The sequence below is a fragment of the Stegodyphus dumicola genome, chromosome 4 (assembly GCF_044657685.1).
Source record: "Stegodyphus dumicola isolate Sdum_Otavi_A_Nest chromosome 4, ASM4465768v1".
Lineage (NCBI taxonomy): Eukaryota > Metazoa > Arthropoda > Arachnida > Araneae > Eresidae > Stegodyphus > Stegodyphus dumicola.
In genome coordinates, this window is record NC_140771.1 from 78953369 (window position 1) to 78973992 (window position 20624).

The window sequence follows — 20624 nt, forward strand, 5'->3', positions numbered from 1 at the left end:
TTTAAATTGTGTCATATTTCAAAAAATCTTTCATATTTAATTTTATACAGTTACGAAAATAACTGATTTTTGTTTGTAATACTTTTAATAGATTCTTCTCAACATTATAATAACCTGTTTCTAAACATACTACATCTCAAATTATTTAAGTAGATAAGCCACTAGTTGTTTGATGTGAGTTCGATCCTCTATGATGAAGGGTGCTGCTCAAGTTTTTCTTTACGTGTAACACGAATACGCACTGGTTTCAGTTTGAAAATTTTTAATGAAGGCAGTCTTCTTAAAAATGGATATCCCTATATTCTTTGCTTTATTTATTTATGTTATGAATCTAAATGTATTTCTTTGAGATTGTTTTTAATATGTTTTACGGATTATTAACTTTTTCTACATTTTCTTTTGCAGTGGTTTTATTACCGTGGGAACTATCTTGCTTTCCGTCACAACAAAAGGTATATTTTTATAATTTCTGTCTTCCTTTTTCCCTGGAATTCTTTGTTATTCAGATACTTAAATCAGTTTCAAAACGCTGTCAGAAAATTATAATACCTCATGTTCATCTTCCAGATTTTGTAATAACAAAATACTTATCAGTCTGCTAAAATGATATATTTAATAAAATACTAATAAAAAGTTCCTTGAAAAATAAGGTTTTGTTTAAAATTCATAAAATAACTAATGAACTAAGACGAGAACATATAATTTAAGGAGAAATTTAAATTAAGTAATTCTATTTACAAGTTTCATCTACAGTTGTATATCACGAATAATAAAAGCGTGGGGCAACCTTCATAAATAATGGCTTATACTTTTGACAGTGCTATTAAATGAAGAGATTTTGTTAGGTGCATAGAAAACACTGAAATTTGCATAAAAGGTAAAAATATGTCGGGGTATTCAAATGATTACCATCTATGGCATACTCCAATACACAGCGCAACTCATGAAAAAATAATAGAAATAAATTAAAATGTAAACTGTTTAATTCTGACTTAAACCTCATATTTTGTACGTGAAAATTTTTAAAGCAGTATCTCCATATGTGTTTATTTTACGTGTCATGCTAAATGAACAAATACGACAATTAGAAGCTACCCAAGTTGCAACGTACACATTAAACATAATGCAAGTAATATGAAGAAGGTATTTTGAGAACGAGAGAATTAACGATTCACATTAGCTAGACTATGCTGTCAACGGAAACTACTATCTGTGAACATACACTTTCTAAGAAAGTGCCTATTTATATCGTACTCAAATGTTTATTATTTGTCAGCTTTCTAGTCAAGAGCCATCTGACATAGAAGCTGAAATATTTTCCTCCTATTATAGCTTTCATTAAGTTCTGTAAATATTGTCTAAAAGTACATTACGAAATACCTACGGAAGATAATGAAGCACTCAAGAAAATGGTTAATACAATTCTGTGTCATAAAATGATTGATTCTTTTAAGACTTTTCTGGAAATCTTCGACATCTGCAAAACTAATCTGATAAATATCCAGTATCGTGTGTAGACACACAAAGTTCAAACTGATGTCTTACTTTCAGTTTTATTTTCATCGAATGTGTCTTATTCTATGTATTGCTAAATTGAGGTCATCGTCTTCTAAATAATAATAAAAAATGAAAGAAATGAGATAAGCGGCTTTTAAGATGATATGTGACATAATACAGTTTATTAAAAGGAGGGACGGTTCAGCGATTTCTGACCTTATTTGCAATGTATGCTTCATTGTTTATAAGTGTAACCAAAGAGCAATATTTTCAAATTATAATCAAGACGAACTGACATGAAAAATAATCTGATAAAGTGTTACAATTCTTGTGTTTCTCTTTATTCCTAAATGCTTAACGAAAAATTCCGGCAACTCTCAGCGCAGTAGCCGTATGTTAAATGCATATTAGACTGACATCAGAGAGGATAAATGCGTAGACTACTCTCGGTGAGGTATCATATTTGCATACTATGTATTAGATTGCTCTTATTAAGAAATCAAACTCACTTCTTCAATCACACTCTCACTATATATACTTCGAATATTTTTCAAATTAATGCAGTGGTATACCGATATATAACACTGATTCGTTCTAGAACTTCTACCAAACTGGAAATATTCCAAATAAAGTTTTCGTCTGAGAAATAAATTGAAAAAAATTAATCCATCTATATATATAGTATTAAGCAGCGTTATGACTACAACAATAGGAAATAAAATCCTATTGTTGTAGTCATAACGTTGCTTAATACTAAAACACGAATGTTGTGGGAGAAATATATACTCTACATAAATAAATTACTGCATATGATACTGTGCACAAGTGGTTTTCTGCTATCCAGATCAAAAGAAATTTTTCAATATGCTCTAACGTCTCTGATCTTTGTTTGGTAATCGATTTCAACCCTTTCGCAAAGTTAGCCTATTTAATATCGTCTTTGTTTTTCGCAATTATTCACACCATCGTTCTTTGCATACGCTATGCAACAGTCGAGTCCCAGATACGAAAGTCATCGTATTTTTCAGCAATCGTTTTTCGATTCTAACCATTTTCTTCCTTGCTTGACTCTTCTCATTAAATTTCTTAAAACATCATTGTTAACGACTTTACAAAAAAAAATTACTCGAGGAAACACAAAATCGCATGAAAATCCAGAGTCATAACGCTGAATTTTTACTTAGCAGTAGATACTGATAGCGCGGGTTGTCTACTGAATAGTAAATATAGTAGCAACAGATTTGCTGACGCACATGGGCCATCACGGCATTCTCTCGAAAGTCGTGGCTGATCAAATTCATGCCGTATTTCAACGAGTATCGTATACCGAACAAAATATTTCGCGCCTAAACGGGACGTATACCAGGTTTCACGTATTTCAAAGGGGACGTTTGAAATTTATTAAATTATAAACCCGATTTAGGACGTTCAGGATTCCTGACCATAAACTACTCTCTGAAGAAATCGCAAACATTTCGGGTATCATACTTCAGTGGAAATATCCATTTTGAAAATTATTTTCTGCAATACGTCTGCACGATAAAAACAGTATAAAAGACACTTTTTTTTTCGAAACAGATTGTAAAATAGATTTTTTTTGTGACGTCCGTACGTACGTATACATCTCGGATAACAAAAAAATTATTAGCTGTAGAACGTTGAAATTTTGTGTATGGGACTGCTATAACATGTAGTTGCGCACGTCCTCTTTTTACTGTAACCAAACATGTGTATGAACCAAACAGTAGCACCAAACATGTGTATGAAAGTAGTGGATATATATATATATATATACTCTTTTGCAAAAATAAATCGAAGCACCAAGAAGGACTTTTGCGATCGTGACGAAATTTGGTATGCAAAAGCATCTTGATCGAACATGCAAATGATCAACGTTTCATGGCAAACGATCATAACGCGCATTTCTACTGCGCAATTCGCAAAGTATAAAACCAGTAACAGAGGCGGAAATTTATCTTTTTTTCTTGCTGCCATTGTAATTCCGTAAAGAAACAACTAAATATGCCATTACGATGATATCGAAGACCTTACAGACAACTAAACAACGACTTCGAACGTCGAGCTGGGTGGTCATACCGAGCAACAGGCTGCCATCTGCAGCGTACACACACTGCTGTTCAAAGATGTTGGCAGCAATGCTTGCTACAAGGAAATGAAGGCTCTGGAAGGCCAAGGAGTACACACGCGAGGCAAGATAGGATGATTGTTCGCCAGGTTCGAACCACCCCAACGGTATCATTGTCGACTATTCAACGCACTACTGCCACGTCTATACCTCCCGTAGTATCGTCCACCATCGCACGGCGCTTGTCTGAGGCGGGATTACTTACGCTCACAGAGGCCTTTAAGGCGTTTGCCTTTGACCCCACAATATCGGCAGAGTCGTCTGGAGTGATGTCGCAGCCGATAATCAGGGCTGCAATCAGACTGACATGTATAGTGCTCAGCAAGTCATCCTGAAGCCATTTTCCAACAAGATACATGTGACATACTGCTCGCATATCTCTGGACTGTCTTCGTGCGATTGATACTCTTCCTTGGCCAGAAAGGTCACCAGACCTTTCACCAATGTATTTCACCAATGTAACCTTGTTTGGGACATGGTATGCCGCCAGATTCGGGCACGACAAAATATCGTAGATCTGGAGCGACAACTGATGAATGCCTGGCAGAATGTGTCGCAGGATGAAATTAGGAACCTCTACCATTCCTTGTCTCGACAAATTCAAGTATGCATTGCCGCCAGGGGCGATTCGACCAACTACTAATATGAACACTCAGTGGGTGATTGTGAGCCGTGAACAGGTACTATGACCTTGATTTTGTAATCATTTTATGATCCGTGTATGAACTATAGACATATTCAATTTCATCAAAAACAACCACTTCCTTCAAGGTGCTTCGATTTTTTTGCAAAAGAGTGTATATACTCAATCCTTTACGAGGCCTTTATTTTCGCAATCTTTGGTCGTAGTCATGTTTTCAATTACAGAAGTGTTTTAAATGACGAAAATATTTATGTTTTGGCAATGTCAAATTAAGAAAAAATTAATATTGGACAAATAACGAATTCTAACTTTTAATTAATGCGGTCTTCCGGTTCTCATAACTTACTTACATTTGGGAAAGATTTATACTTGTTATGAAAAAGTAAAATTCTAAGAAGTTTGACTCTCATACGACAAAAATTGATCGCAATGTTTCACTTCAAAATTTGCAATTTTAGTGCCATTTTTAACTTGCCTCGAGGGATCGGTTAATTTAGTTAATAATTCTAAGAAATAAGTTTAATAGAAGTGTAGCAAAAAAGTGTGCATAATTTTATAAGACATATAAGAGAGTCATGTGGTGTTCCCACAGGTTATATATATATATATATAAGAAACTGATGCTAAATTTCACAACTGAAGGATGTGATAGAGCACCGGTTTCGAGCTTATAGCCCACGAGCCAGCCCCGAAGCAATTTAAAACGTCCCGCGAATATGTTTGCCTTAAATTAATTAGCATTAATGCGACAAGACTTCGGGAAAAAAGCTTAATGATTCTAATCATTTGAAGTACAGTTTTTTGCATCTTTTTCATTGCGATTAAAAACGAACGTGAATAATCCCCGGCTAATCAATCTACAGATGGAGTTAATTAATTTATAGTATAATATGAAACTTATTTAAAATTTGAAGGTACAATATGATTACCTTTCATTCGTACTTGTCAAAGATTAAATATTCAGTTCGAATTTCGTAATAAGATTAAAGTGTTAAGAAAGGAACCAGAGTGAGAGATGAGCTTCTAGAATACGTGATGAAAATAGTTTCTATAATTTTTCACCAAAGAAGGTTCCCAATTTAAACATTTTCGAAATTTGTTTTAGTTTGAGTTTAGTGTAAGTTATTTGTAGGTTAATTCAACATATTAAAATTATGTGAAATAAATGATACTATGAAAATGTAGTATTTAACTGTCAATATGTTTGAACTAAGTAAAGAGTAAAACCGAGAGAAATTTCCTGCAAGTACCAACCTTTAGATTTCAGACGTAAAATTAATTTGAATTTTTTCCTTTGCATAATTATTATAACTGTTCATGTATTTTTTGACAAATATTTAGCAAGTAAAATTTAAAATTTAATTAAAAAATGCTTTTTTAATTTTGTTAAAAAAAGTGTCCGATCCATCGGTTTCTTTCAGAATGTTCATTCGGACCGCATGCAATTTGACTTTGAGACTACTGTGATAGGGAATGATAAATATCATTTTTGTTTGAAGGCCTTACTTATATTTAGGTTTAAAAATCTATGTAAACTCTGTGTGAATTAATCATGGAGCCGAGACAAATAACAGCATATGTAATTCGTAATGCATTATTTATGAACATATAGAAGAAAATGACGATCAGGAAGTACTGCGATACGCCAAGTAAGGCTCTATTGAAATTATTCGGCTGGCTCCCTGAAATAGACCAAAGAATTTTCAACTATTTGTTTTATTGTAATATTTTATATTATTTTTATTATGTTATGATACTGAATTATTTTTGTTTTGCTCCATTCTTGTGTATTTTCTTCTTGTTAGACTGTTAACCACGAATATTTTGATTTAACTATTTAATTTTTGTATATTAATTATATATATATATATATATATACATATATATAGGAAAAAATTGAATCGTACTAGCGATTGAAACTAAGAATTACATTTCAAATAACTCTTACCGAGCGCTTGCATCAGAAACTCAGTATTCTTAAAGTTCTCTTTCCAGGAACTATTTTTAATAAGTTTAAAATTATTTCTTACTTAATCGATACATTTTCATTTTTTCCAGATACATCTTACCTCATATTTCCCGCTTTAACCCTCATGTGCCTAGCTGGAGTACCTCTGCGATTAGCAAATATGCAGGTAAGAATATAATTAGGATAAGATGTTTTTATTTTATCTGTTTGCATTCATTACTATTGTACGCTTACTGTTGTTTATCATATATTTCATTATGAAAGCATTTCTTGTTTATATATATATGGATAATATGTGTGGATATAATAAATTTGAGTTAATTTATATTGTTAAGATAAATGAATAAAAATTCATAATCAAACATTTGTGGAGTCAGTAAGTCATATCGATGCAGAAACATGAAAAATGGAGAACGTCCTTGTTGGGACTCGTACACCGGGCCTCCTGATTGCCAAGCGGACGTGCTTTCTATTTACATCACGAAGGCACGCGGTAAAGAGGGAGAAAATACTTTATACATTGAATTCAGAAAATTGCAATCTGGATGAACTTGTATTAATTTTGATTAATGAAAAGTGCCCTTCTGCCTATCAGAATTTATGAATCGAAATAGGAAACGGGGAAGGGGGAGGAGAAGATGAATAAATAATCTATGTCACATTCACTAAAATTTAAGTTGACTTCTAATCTTTTTCTTGGTCTACCCCATTTCAAAGAATGGTTTTCTTCTTCAACCCTTTAAAATTTACGGCATGCAATATAATCCTAATAAAAATAATTTCACATGAAGAGCCTTGAATATAACAATTATCAGACTAAAACTGTGAATGAAATTTTGAAGAAGAAAATGGTTTATTAAATTTATGTTTCGTCTTACTATTATTTATAATTTTAGAAACTTAAGGAAGGTTTCAGAAACAAAATCTGAGATTTTACTTGGCTCTTACAATTTTCTGCATGTAACATCATCATAATACAAATAATGTTTCATGAATAACTTAAATATAACAATTATGAGATTAAAATATGAATTAAAATTTTGAAAAAAAAATCGTTTATTACATTTCTGTTTCATATTACTATTAGTTTTAATTTTATAAATACAAAGAAAGTTTCAGAAATAAAATCTGAGATTCTAATTGGACAAAAGTTTGATTTTAGTGAGTGTGATGACTGCTCTTTATGTATTGGTACAGTTTTTTAATGCTTGGCATAAAATTGCTTAACTGAATTCTTGAATCACCTTTAAAAAATATTCAGCCCTATTTCTAGTTCTCCGTAGTCGTTTATTGACTTGGCTAAAGTCAGCTTCCACTAAGTATGAAGAGGAAAAAGTCATTTTTTGGGATGGCTTTTCAATTTCAAAACCTAATACTGCGATTGGACTTACGACTGTTCACTGCTGGATCAGTTTGGAATAACTACACTTACTAAAACAGTCTAATAAATTTACTTTAAATTATTAACGTAACCAATGTCTTTTAAATAAAACTTGTGCCTGAACATCCTCTTTCAATGCAATCAACTTTTCTTGCATCACAATATCAATATCAAATATATTTTTATTTTATAGGCGGTTGCTTCTATGAACCATGTTGGGACATTTAAATTTTCAGTGTGTTAAAAGCGAATATTAAAATATAAAACAGTTTATATGTAATAATATATCTTCTGAGGAAGTTTTGCGTTGTTTATGTATTTTGGTGGGGTCATTTCTTCCTGCGTTCTACATTTTTATATTGCATTTTTTGCATAAAAATGTTTTTCATTTAAAAAATATTATTGATTTTTAAAATATACTGACTAATTTTTGTTTATTTTATAGTATTTCTTCTTTCTTATTTGATACAGCTTTATATCAATAAACAATTAATTATTAATTTTAGAGTATTAACAATGCTTTTGCAATAAATAGGATCTTCATTATTCCGATCTGCCCGTGCATATAGGCTGTCAATCCCCTGTGACCTCTTGATCATCATTGACCCTGTATAAAACTTCATAGACCCTAGGGTGTTAATAACAACCCCGTTAACACGTTGAGCGCGGTTCACTGCCGGTCCCTGGGGACCGGCAGTAAACTTTCCGTGTGGCCGGCGTTGGTCCCTGGGGACCGGCACTGGAATTTTCGTTTGGCTGGCGTCGGTCCGCGGGACAGACAGTATTAAAGTTAAAAAATAAATATAGTCTCAATGAAATGTGATCAAGTTTAGTTTTAATGAAATGTATGGAAAGATTCTAAACAAAAATACGGCTTAGCTCGTTGCCGGCTGAACGGAAAAGACAGCAAATGCGGCGCCGCGCTCAACCTGTTAAGAACACCTAATTTAATGGGGTCTCATCTGATGCGACAAATGATAGAAACTGTACTTGTTAGTTTCAGTGAATGATAAAATAGACTGAGTGAACAAAAGGAGCTGAGAACAGTTCTGTATCTCCCTTTCTATTGGACAGCTAGAGGAAATTCAACTTGCACTTTACATGTCTCGAAAGCGCGGCTTAGGATGCATATTAGATTTACATTTAACATTCTTCTAATATTGATATATGGACATAAAATCGGACATTTTATGAATAATATAGAGATGTTCAAATTGTGCCAATCTGCCAAGTTTTGTCAAAATCGCCCGAGTAGCTTTTAAAAAAATTAGGTCTTAAAATTTTAGCTCCTTAATGTTATTAAATTTGGTATATATTTATTATTATGTCTTTTTAAATTAAATTTTCTTGATTCCTTCTTTCAAAATTCAAAATTTGTGTTCAATCCAAATAAAATTATCGCATTTTTTATTTTGAAAAACATTTTTAATTATAACCGCTAAAATTTTTACGATCGTTTTAAAGTAGATGCATTTCAGGGCACATCTGCAAAAAAAAATTGCATATTTTATTCAAAATTTCGGAAGATGTATACGTGAATTAAAATATTGGCACGTTTTGAAATCTAGCATATATGTTAAAAGCGATAATAACGCAAAATGTAGTTTAAGCATTTTGTTACAATCTTCAGGCCTTTTTAAGGGAAACTGGCTGTTATCCGTGTTACACGTAGGGAAAATCACGAAAACGCCCAATTGAAAGCCTTTTCTCCGAGACTTGAACCCCGGACCTAAGGATCCTCTATACAGGCTGAATCATCCGCCATTCGCTAGCCTAAGTGGAAGGATTAATGGCGGCTGCATAGTTAGCGGTGCAATGATTTCTTGAGCTTTTTTTGTGTAAGTTAGGCGATGTGAAAATATTAATTGCTCAAATCATTCACGGAAAGGTCATATATTGGTAACATTTCCTAAAAATGAAGAAAAAGAAAAATATTTGGGTAAATAATTGTCGAAGAAATAATTAGGAACCTGGTTCAGGTGCTCAACTTTGCCTAGTAAATATAATATGTACGCCTTCATTTAGAATTTATGGCCCACCAGCGGCCGAGCGGTAAAGTCTCTGAACACTGGTAGTTCGGTTCGAGGTTCGAATCCCGCGAACGGGCTGGTTGCATGGGCGTTTTCGTGGTTTTCCCCATGTGTAACGTGTATACGAGCCAGTTCCCTTAGAAAGTCCTCCACGAAGGCATCCCTCCCCTTAGGCAGATAGCCCTCGAGGCTTTGCCATAATTACACAAACCAAACCAAACCATTTAGAGTTTATATCTTCTCAAATTTATTATAATGCGCAAGTAAAGTGCGCAAGTACAATAACCTAAGTATCTGCTAGTTCTGCTATATAAATATGCTGCTAAATATATGATAAACAGCTGCTAGGTCCTGTCTCAATAGCTATAATTAAATTGATCTAGGATTAATGTACCCCTAGCCAAACATCGCTATTGCGGATGTTTTAATTTCACTCCGAATTTAATCCGTATATTTTGTTTTCCTGTGCTAATTGTTGAAGTTATAGTAATGTAATATGAAAATCATTAACATATTGAAATTAAAAAATAAATAATATTTTGAGAATAATAATTTAGAAACGCAAGTTAAAATCTGAATGTTTGCCAGAGGTATACCAAAACTGGCAGCGCTTTTCTTTTCTCGCCAAGAGGGAAAAGTTGATGATTCAGCCTGGTATATAGAAGCCTTACCAGGATCGAACTACCAGTATTCAATGGTTTTTACCGCTCGGCTGCTGATAGGCTTAACAGTTACTTTGAACCTTAAGTTTCCAAATAAAATTTTATGAGAATTATTCATGATGAAATTCTTAATTTTCATTTTTTATCAATAGTGCCTAATTTTAATAATGCATGCAAAGCTAATTTTTAAATTTGTAAGGAATATTAATGAAATGTTTTTTCTTTCACAAGAGAAAGTTTTTATCTTCTCCATTTTTTCGCCTTTGACAGTGATGTTAACAGCAGGAAAGTTTTATCTTCTTTTTTGTGTGTAGCAAAAGGAACAAATAAAAACGTCGCTGATGATATTTTATCTCCAAAAATATTTCGTGGCCTTCATTGCATTGTAAATTTCTTAAACAACCTGTTGTTTATGTCTGAAAGGCCCCTAATTATCATTAAAGACTTTCTTTCAAAGCAAAACATATTTTTATATATACATAGGGTTTAGAATTAACATATTTTTAAAAGTCAGATTGTGATTCGTCGAGACCCGAATTTTAATCATCATTTATTGTATTACTAAAAGATTATTGTTACATTTATTTCCACATTGTTATAATTTTTGTTGCATTTTCTGCTATACTAAAATTTATTAAAATTCTTCTTCTAATATCATTTCAAAACTTAAAAGGGTCTCCTTCTCTTGTGAACATATTGCTAATTTTACATCAATTAAAATTTTAACATCTAACTTCTACTCTTTCAGTCACTGGCAATCGCGTCTTGCTGTTAGTATATTTAGCAGCTGTGTTTAAAATTATATTTTGGCTTTAGCATTTTCGCTAGCCGATGCTTCAGATACGCGCTAGTAAGATATACGACCCAATTTATTTTATTTAATGTGTTGTTTAGACTACGTTAGGTGATATTTTGTTGTGATGATCTGTGTTGTGTTTGTTGTAAATTTCATTTACCATGGCAATTTCACAAGTTGGATCTTTCAACGCCACTAATTTTCCAAGGCCCTCAAGTTGAAGACACTGGCGTGTGTCAGCGAGTCTCTCTGCACCCATTTGTCATGAGAGAGTCGACCATGACACTACTCTGCGTTCAGGTGGAACCATTCCTTTCGAAATAGCATCATTGTGATTTTACAATTAAGCTGAGTCTGCTCACAACGATGTCGTGCGTGGAACACGATTGTTATGTGTTCAGCTTGACATTGGAGTGATCGATGAAAAGCGGCGAAACATCTACGCGAAATTTTAGTAATGATACCCTAGCTTAGCTTATGCTCGGATGGTTTTGACAAATTCAATGATCTGAGTCAAATTAAAATTAGCCACCTGTGTACTGTTTACGTATCAATCATAAGAAGTTCAAGAATCTACAAGATGTAGATGTAGAAGTTTTCTGTCTCTCATATCATTTTGGTTATTATAGTGCAGAGTCTAACATTTTTTGGAAACATAAACTAAATCGAGAATCTATATGGATCTAATTTAATAACAATTTATCGCTATGTCCCCTAAGAAAACAGAAAACATACGAAGAGTGTAAAAGACCCTTTTATTAAGAAGTCAACTACTTAACGGAAGGCATTTCTTGTGTTTCAGCCAACATTGATAACGTAAATAAAAAAAATTGATTCAAATTAAAAATAAGTTAGATCTTAAGTTAGCCAAGGGCTACACAGAAATGAATAACGCACAAATTGGCTCAAACATATACCGGCGTGACAAGCTCTATTTGCAGGAATAAAAACAACGCAGCAGACAGTCTGCTATCGCAGAATTTCAAGTAGTAACATCTTAAACTTCTCTTTAAGTACTCGTATTATTACTGGTAGTTCGGTCCGAGGTTCGAGTCCCACGAACGGGCTGGCGGCATGGACGTTTTCGTGGTTTTTCCAATGTGTAACGTGTAACGAGCCAGTTTCCCTTAGAAAGTCCTCCACGAAGGCATCCCTACCCTTATGCAGATAGCCCTAGTGTGCCTTGCCTTATTCTCAATACATACACTTTAAGTATTATTTCTTTCTACCTCACTTGAATACGCGCCAACTAAAAATTAACATTTTGGCAGTAAAACGGAAAGGGAGAATAACAGTTAAGGTACTGAACATAAAATAACTGGTTAGATAAAAATCAATAAATCCTTACAGTAGTTAAAGTCCAATAAAAATGTTCAAATGCTAGCAAATTACTACTAGAAGACGCATGTATGTTTTGTGGATAATTTATAAAGCTCTCTCTCTCCAAGCAGAATAAATAACTCATATATAACTTTTCATAAGACTTCTAGTTGCATTTTTCAAAATTTTTAGCACTAGAAGTGTTATTACACTCTCGATCTTCATATTTATTTTTTGAATCATTTTCGTGTCCGTATCGGTTTTCATTTAAAAAGATGCTGCCACGAACTGTTATTACCACGAATTATTCTTAATCAGCGAATATAATACAATATATATATATATATATATATATATATATAGATACATATATATGGCACCACTGAACACTGTAGTGGCTAGCGGGACCTGCACCACAGGTCCGGGATTCGATCCCCGGCTGGGTAAGGTTGATTCAGCCTTTCATCCCGTGAATGGATCGATAAAATGAGTACTAAGTTCGCTTAGGGACTAAACACCTGGGGTCCTGCGACAAGCTGACCACTTGCCCCAAGGTATATGCTGATGCACTCCGGGGCCCAAGGTCAAGAAAGCATATTTCGAAGCACTGCAGGCCGTGGCCCATTACGGCTGTTGCACCTCTGAGTTTAGTTACTTAACACTTTATCGTAAATTATATAGGTATGCTGTTTTTAAACATTTTGTGGTTTTAATATTTAATTTTATGTGGCGCGATTGCGAAGAATTTATGTTTAATAATTAGAGTAAAAGAGACAAAATTTATAAATGTAATTATAATTGAAACAAAACAAAAAAAAAATGTTTTAGTTATCTTACTAAGATAGTTGAACACTGATAGAATGAGCTCAGAAAAGATTGCAAAAGTTTAGAGACAACACTTAACGCTGTGCCTGGAAGTCTAAATACAGGCCACTTTTTAAAATATTGTCATTTTGCTGTTGAATTTTATGTGGCATAAATGCGAAGAAAGTAATGTTCAATGATGCAATTAGAAAGCCAAAACAGTTGGGTAAGTCATCTTATTAAGAAAACTGAACTCTGCTATTATGAACCCAGAAAAGAATAGAAAAATGTATGAGAATATATTATCGGGAATTCTTAAATTATGTTGTTTTTAAAAAAATTGTTATTTTACCGTTGAATTTTATCTGGCGTATGCGTGAAGAAAGCAAAATTTAATAACAAAGTTAAAAAGACAAAGTAGCTGTATAAATAAGAGTCCGAGAGCAGACTGGTAAACTGCGAGCTCAATGAGAGCATAAAGTGCATTTAAAAATGGAGTTTTTGCGGAGTTTTTTTTTTTTTTTTTTTTTTTTACCTGTTAGAAATTTCTTTCTGAAACTGAAAGTCCGTTAAAATTTTTAACACAAATTTTGGAATGACTGGTTTCATTCACGCTATATAAAATAAGAGACGTATCTGTTGAATTTCAGTGGATTTGAATGCGATCAATAACACTTCTAACGATCCTGAGTACCTCACTTTTTAACTTTCTAAAAGAAATGTAAACTTTTAGCGTTTCATCTTAGATATAATCCGCTACGCTCTTCACTTGCGGTGATTTTAAAAGATTCGGGTAAATGTATAAAATTAATTTGAGTTTTTACAGAATTTTTTTATTAATTTATATTGAAAAAATTAACGCCAGAATTTAAGAATTTTAATTATATACTTCTCTTATGAACTATTATATCATTCTCCTCTCGTGGGTGTTTTTGTGGTGTAAGGGGTAGCCAACTTCGCTTCTAGTGAAAACTTCCTAGTGTGAAACTCCTAATTTAAATCCCTGTATGGTCGCAGTTGATTTTTTACGTTTCCAAGCTTCGAAACCTCTATAACTCTATATAGTGGCGCCTAAACTAAAGTTAGTGAACGATCGTTCGTCACCACGTAAATTTGGTCAGGTGGGCCTCTTGCCTCTTCCCAGTCGCCCTTTAAATGGAAAAGAATATAAAGTATTATGAGCAATTAAAAGGTAGGTGGCTTCAATTCTAACGGTCGAGCTGTAAAATAGCAGAAAGCTGGTAGTTCGCCTGGGGTTCGAATCTCGACAAACGGACTGTTCGCATGGGCCTTTTCGTGGTTTTCCCCATGTGCAGCTTATATACGAGGCAGTTTTCCTTAGAAAGCCTTCCACGAAGCCACCCCAATAAGACAAATTGTCCGCAAGTGTTTTGCCATAATAACCAGTATGTATTTTAATTACTGGCACTCAATCCAGACCGCTGGGTTCGATGTTTCGCCTTCTGAATTGTCTGTCATTGTCAACTTCGGAATTCAGATATCTGCAAAAGAAGTAAATGTAGGCTTATCATAATACTTTTTGGTCTAAACAGACAATTTTGAGAAAATACTCACAACAGAAATTAAACTTACCGGGACAGGTATAGCCAATCATTGATGGCACACGGCAAAAAAATTTAGGAATTTAAGTACTTACTTTTAGCAAAGTCGAGGCTCGACCACTTTGAAAACTGTTTTCATTGAGAGCAGCAATTGTGTCTAGCTTTGCCCTTTTCCCTAAACGGGTGTGAGCTTGCGCGGGTACCGGGAGGGTGAACTTTATCTTTCACTTTATTTTTAATTTGGTGCGTATTTACGTCAGCTGTAATTATCCACCATATTTATCGTTTTCAAACTAATTTCGTTAACGCAATTCTTTGCTTAAGTTTATGCGACTTATTTACAGCTTAAAGTATTATTCAACATAGCTAATGTGACGAAAAAGCAAAAAATGCGTAATGTGTTATAATAAGTGTAATAAAGTTTTTCAATCTTGTTGGACTGAGAAGCATAGCATGATTAATAAGCGATGTAATAAAGGGGTGTACTTTTGTTACTGTCGAAAGCGATAAAAAAGGGAGATGCACAACTAGATATTACAACTGTCCCATACACAAAATTTCAACGTTCTACGGCCAATCGTTTTTAAGTTATGCAAGATACATACCTACCTACCTACGTGAAAGCGTCACAAAAAATCTAGTTTGAATCCATTTTAAATCCACTTAACAATTCTTTTTGGAAGAAAAAAATGTCCTATGTTCTGTCCATATGTACAGACATCACGCAAAGCAATAGTCCAGATTCATTCGCGAATTTCCATTGGACTATACCCGATATTTTTCGCAATTATAGTACTTATTTTGCTTCCTATAAGTAAATAATAAAAAAAGAAAATCTCTGAAATTTTTTTTATTTTTATTCTGCTAAATTAATTAACTTTTTGGGTTGTAGTGAAATCGGTAGCTGCGTAACCGCTTTTAACTTTCTTTTTGGTCAAAATGAGTCCATATTCATCGAGTGTGTGGTTAATTTCTTATTTAATTAGCTCCTATTTGTTATCCCAATTGAAGATATTCTTTTAGCTTTTGCTACTGAATGAAGGAGGAATAATATAATTTTAAGAATTAATTGTTAATAAATTAGAAAATATTTGTTCTTTCTCCTGCACTTCAGCGTGTTTCAAAATGTAGCCCAAAATCCAGATATCTTTTCTCTTAACTTCTAAAATTCTAATTTCTCTATCAAGTTCTACATTTCCGTCAATAATATTTAGCCAATTTGAACTAAGTTACAGTATGCTGTAAATGCGCTTGCACATACCAAGATTCAGCATCACTAAACATTTTAAGTAGCAAATCTTGAAATTCATTCGCTTGAAAATTTGGCTACAGAACTCAGCATAGAAAAACAAAGATTTCGCTGCAATGTGTCTTGTTGTAGTTCCTGTAAGTTTATTCTTTTAGAGTTGTTCAAAACTGATCATTGTCGGTTGAGTTTAACTTTCAAAGTGATATTTTTCACTGTCAGAGTCATTCGCTATATTCATAATTTATCAAGATTTCGAAATTTTGTTATCCTTTTCAATTTACCTCAAATTTAGGAAATTCGAAAATGAGATGAAAATGTATAACTTGTATTGGTTGGTAATGCTATTATTCGAAAGGAAAAAGGATTCCGATTAACGCGAGGAATGCGTTTTAATAACCCCCAGCCCTAAGCGAAACAGCATTAAATGAAGTCATTTTAATACGTAAGTAATGGGGATAAGTGAAACAGAAGCGAGAATAACAAATATTTTCTGTCTTATTTCGTAATATTTATAGTTAAATTATTTTTCTTGCATTAGTTATAGTCTTCCCTATTGCGAATATAGTTTTTATTCACAAACCATTCATGAAAATCAAGAAAATGTTCGAGTAAAGAAGTCGTATCCTTGAGGAGGAAGGTTCTGCTTCAGCACAACATTTTGACATTTTTTGTTCTTTTGTAAAAAGTCATTTAACGTCGTTTACTTTTTTCTGATTCATTTAGCAAATCGTTGTCGATAACAAGCCATCTCCCCAATGGTACTTCTTGTTTTTGAATTTCTATCGAAGTTTGATCATTTTGTACAAACTGGTCCTTAGTTTTCGGTATCGTGGCTAAACTTTCTTTTTTAGAAAGTCAGTAAAGTGACTGTTGCTCCTCATTTTCAGAAACAGTCTTCGTCATCTTCGTGCACCTGTCGTTCTACTAATTCTTTAAGATCTTCGTTGAGAAGATTTTCATCAGTTTTAACTCGCGATATTTCTTCAATATCCAGCGCATTTATATTTCTAAATACTGTTTTATTAGCTAGCCTGACAATTTCTAGTAGCTCGCTTGACAACATCAATAACAGATCTGCTTGTGTCAACATCCAAGCTTACCTCCAGCCGTATATTCTTCCATACTTCTTTCAAATATTCTTCGGTCACCTCATTCCACGAAAGACTGATATTGTCTGCAGCATCCACGTATTATAGTAGATTTCTTATCCTCTCCATTGGTTTTTATCAATCAATGCTCGGAAGAAGAACCTTTGTTGTATTGAGTTTCTTTATTACATTGAGTAAAATTTACTTTATCACATTGAATTTAATACCATGTTGTTTAAGATATGTTACGGCTAAATATTTCTTACTGCATTTAAAGTTTTAGAATTCAGAAATGCACAACTGAAGCATAAGCTTTTAAATAGCAGACTAAGCTGTTTAAAAGCAATGCAGTTCTTAAGAATATTAGTTTTTACGTTTTAATCTGATTGATTTAAGAAATACATTTAATTCATGATATAGCTAAATAAAACTAGAAATAATTTTGTACAATTACGTTGTACATTTTTCCGCTTTTCAAACAGACAAAAGATATAGAACGTTTTCATGTTAGTCTAGTATGCTGTAAAATGTTTCGCTATTCCACCTGAGCCATCGCTATCGATAATCGGATCGTCGCGGAACATTGGTAGTTTGGTCCGGGTTTGAATCCCGCGAACGGACTGGCAGCATGAGCGTTTTCGTAGTTTTTCCCGTGTGTAACGTGTATACGAGCGAGTTTCCCTTAGAAAGTTCTTCAAAAAGGCATCCCTCCTCTTAGGCAGATAGTCCTCGAAGGAGGCTTTGACATAATCAAATAAGCCAAGCCACACTTATCGATAAACTCTGCTCATAAACCATATTTAAACTTTAAAACAGCCTTTTCGAGAGGATCGTTAATATCTAAACCTTTCCAGATTTTTTTTTATTATTATTATTACTTTTATCTGCAATTAAAAATTTAGTTCTGCAGTTTCTTTTGAATTTGCAGTTTCTGAATAATAATTGCAGCTTACGAATTCAAACAAGATTATTTGTTTACCAAATGTAGCGTCTTTTATGTAACAGACACGCTGCATTGAATATTCTTAAGTAGAGATTTAAATTTAAGAGCTGCTGCAGTTTAACGAACCGATGCCATTTTCTTTATGAAACTTTATTTATCCTATGACATAACACTTCGGCAATTCCCCTTACCAATACTCAATATGTCTTGATTACGTATCCTTACATAACGAAAGGATCATACATTTGGTAATGTTAATTCGAGCATAAAAGGAATTGCATAACTGAGATACATTCGTCCTTTTTTATGCGTATCTTTTTTATTTCATTTTCTTTCATTTTACAGGTGTTATTAATATTGAAAATTTAATTATCCTTATAACAAGCCACGAATCCATCGCAGTGATATAACTGTCACCAGTTTTACCGAGGTCAAAAGATGCAAAATTAGTGGTTCTCTGGTGCAAGCAAATACGATGTAAATTGATAACTTTTTTAAGTAACTTATTAGTGTGCTGCTTGTTTACATAAAACAAATTGATCATAGATAAATTACTTGCGCTTTTTTTTCGCTCTGCTGCTCTGCTGCATAGTATAGCATTTTCAACTCGAATAAACAAGTTTTGAAATTTTGATTGAGTTCAGAAAAATAAGAGCAATTGTGATAATTGTGCATGCTTTTAATTCATTGATCGCAAAGTAAGACTCATGACAGGTACACTGGTGTGCAAAAATTAAGGACGAAGTCGAAAAATTAGCATGTCAGCTGAACGAAGAGGCAGAGCGGACAGAAAGACCAATCAGGAGATTAAGTAAGGTGATGTGCGGTAGTACATGCGCAGATATGCAGGTAGACGTAATGGGGGAGTGTCTGAGTAGTATAAAGCATGTTGTCGGTGTAAGATCAGTATTTCTGGTAAAGAGATTGCACGTCGTATAGCAGTTAAAATCAGAGTTGCTGCCTCAGCGAGAAATGGCGAATAATCAGTCTGTTAGACGACATCTGGATGCTTTTGATAACTTCCCAATGATTCGACGCCGAGGTCGAATCATTGGGAAGTTGGAGGAAGGCCGCAGTGTGACAAGTGTGGCTGCAGAGTTCTGAATTGCTCACAGCATCGTTTCACGACTTTGGAGACAATTTCAAACTACAGGAACAGCTATCCGGGGGTTTAGTAGTGGTCGTCCACGAGGAACTACACCTGCAGATGACCGGTATATTGCCTTACAGGCCAGAAGAAACAGGCGGCAGACAGCGGGAGAAACCGCTAGACACACGACACAGGCGACTGGACGACCGATATCGCGTTTTACCGTGGCCAGAAGACTGCACGGTGGTGGTCTGTTTGCACGATGCCCTGTACGGTGTGTACCTTTAACGCCTGCCCATCAGAGAAGGCGTTCTCTGTGGTGCCGGGAACACAGGAATTGGAGAGACAATGAATGAGGACGAGTACTCTTTACAGATGAGAGCAGATTCAGTCTGAGTAGCGATTCTCATCGCATACTCATCTGGAGAGAGCGGGGAAGCCGCAATCATCCCTCGAACATCATTGAAAGGGACAGGTATGGAGGTGGCGGTGTTCTCGTTTGGGGAGGCATCATGCCTGGTAGTAGTACAGACCTTCACATCTTCGACGCAGGTTCAGTCAACGGGACCCGTTATTGTAACGAGATTCTTCTTCCATATGTGCGTCTTTTTAGAGGCGCTATGGGTCCGCAGTTTCTTTTCATGGACGACAATGCAACATGTCATCGCACAGTAGCTGCCGAACAGCTCTTAGAGAGTGAGGATATTAAATGTATGGATTGGCCGGCACAATCTCCGGATCTCAATCCCATCGAGCATGTGTGGGATTTTCTAGGCAGACGCTTGGCAGCTCGTACTTTACCACCAGTAACGATTCCGGAGCTTCGATTGGCACTGCAAGACGAATGGGCAGCAATGCCTCAACAACTCATTGACACCCTCATTCTCAGCATGGGCAGACGCTGTGAAACCTGCCTAGCAGTCAGGGGAGACCATATCCCCTATTAAAGACCGGATGTTTCTTGCTGGACACCCATCACAGGGATGTTTCGGCCTTCAGTCGCATTGCGCTCCATGCTACTTTTTCAATAAAGCTTCTTTTTATCCCTCTGATTTCTCTTTTATTAAGTGTTGCTTACATTACTTATGTCCTTACGTATTGGGGATCTTACGGTATTAAATGCGTTGATTTGGAAAGCTTTTGTACAAAGTTATATTGTCCACGCATATTTTTCCCTTCTTCGTCGTCCTTTTTTCCCCCTTTTTTTTTTCTCTTCACCTTTCTGAATCATGTTAATCAAGATGCTAATGCCACTGCTAACGCTGGGCATAATAACTAAAGTAAAAGTAAATAATAATTAAAGAAGGCAACTCATGTCTTAAGTTCATTCATCTCATAATTTCTTAACACAGTTCGCAGAATGCAGATAATAACATTAGATCGTAATAATAAAGCTTAAAACATCCTATTGATTGTAATATTTGAAATTTAAGATTCACAATTT

The 20624-nt window shown here is 34.4% G+C and overlaps 1 protein-coding gene across 2 annotated transcripts in view; it reads left to right on the forward strand.

The window, feature by feature from the left end:
* The window catches only part of LOC118195527 (equilibrative nucleobase transporter 1-like), a 123136-nt gene that overhangs the window by 75770 nt on the left and 26742 nt on the right, over positions 1-20624 (forward strand). For both annotated transcript variants that reach the window (XM_035367819.2, XM_035367152.2), the window contains exons 3-4: positions 406-452; positions 6345-6421. In XM_035367819.2, the coding sequence (XP_035223710.1) occupies positions 406-452; positions 6345-6421 (124 nt within the window). The remainder of the gene's footprint in view (positions 1-405; positions 453-6344; positions 6422-20624) is intronic.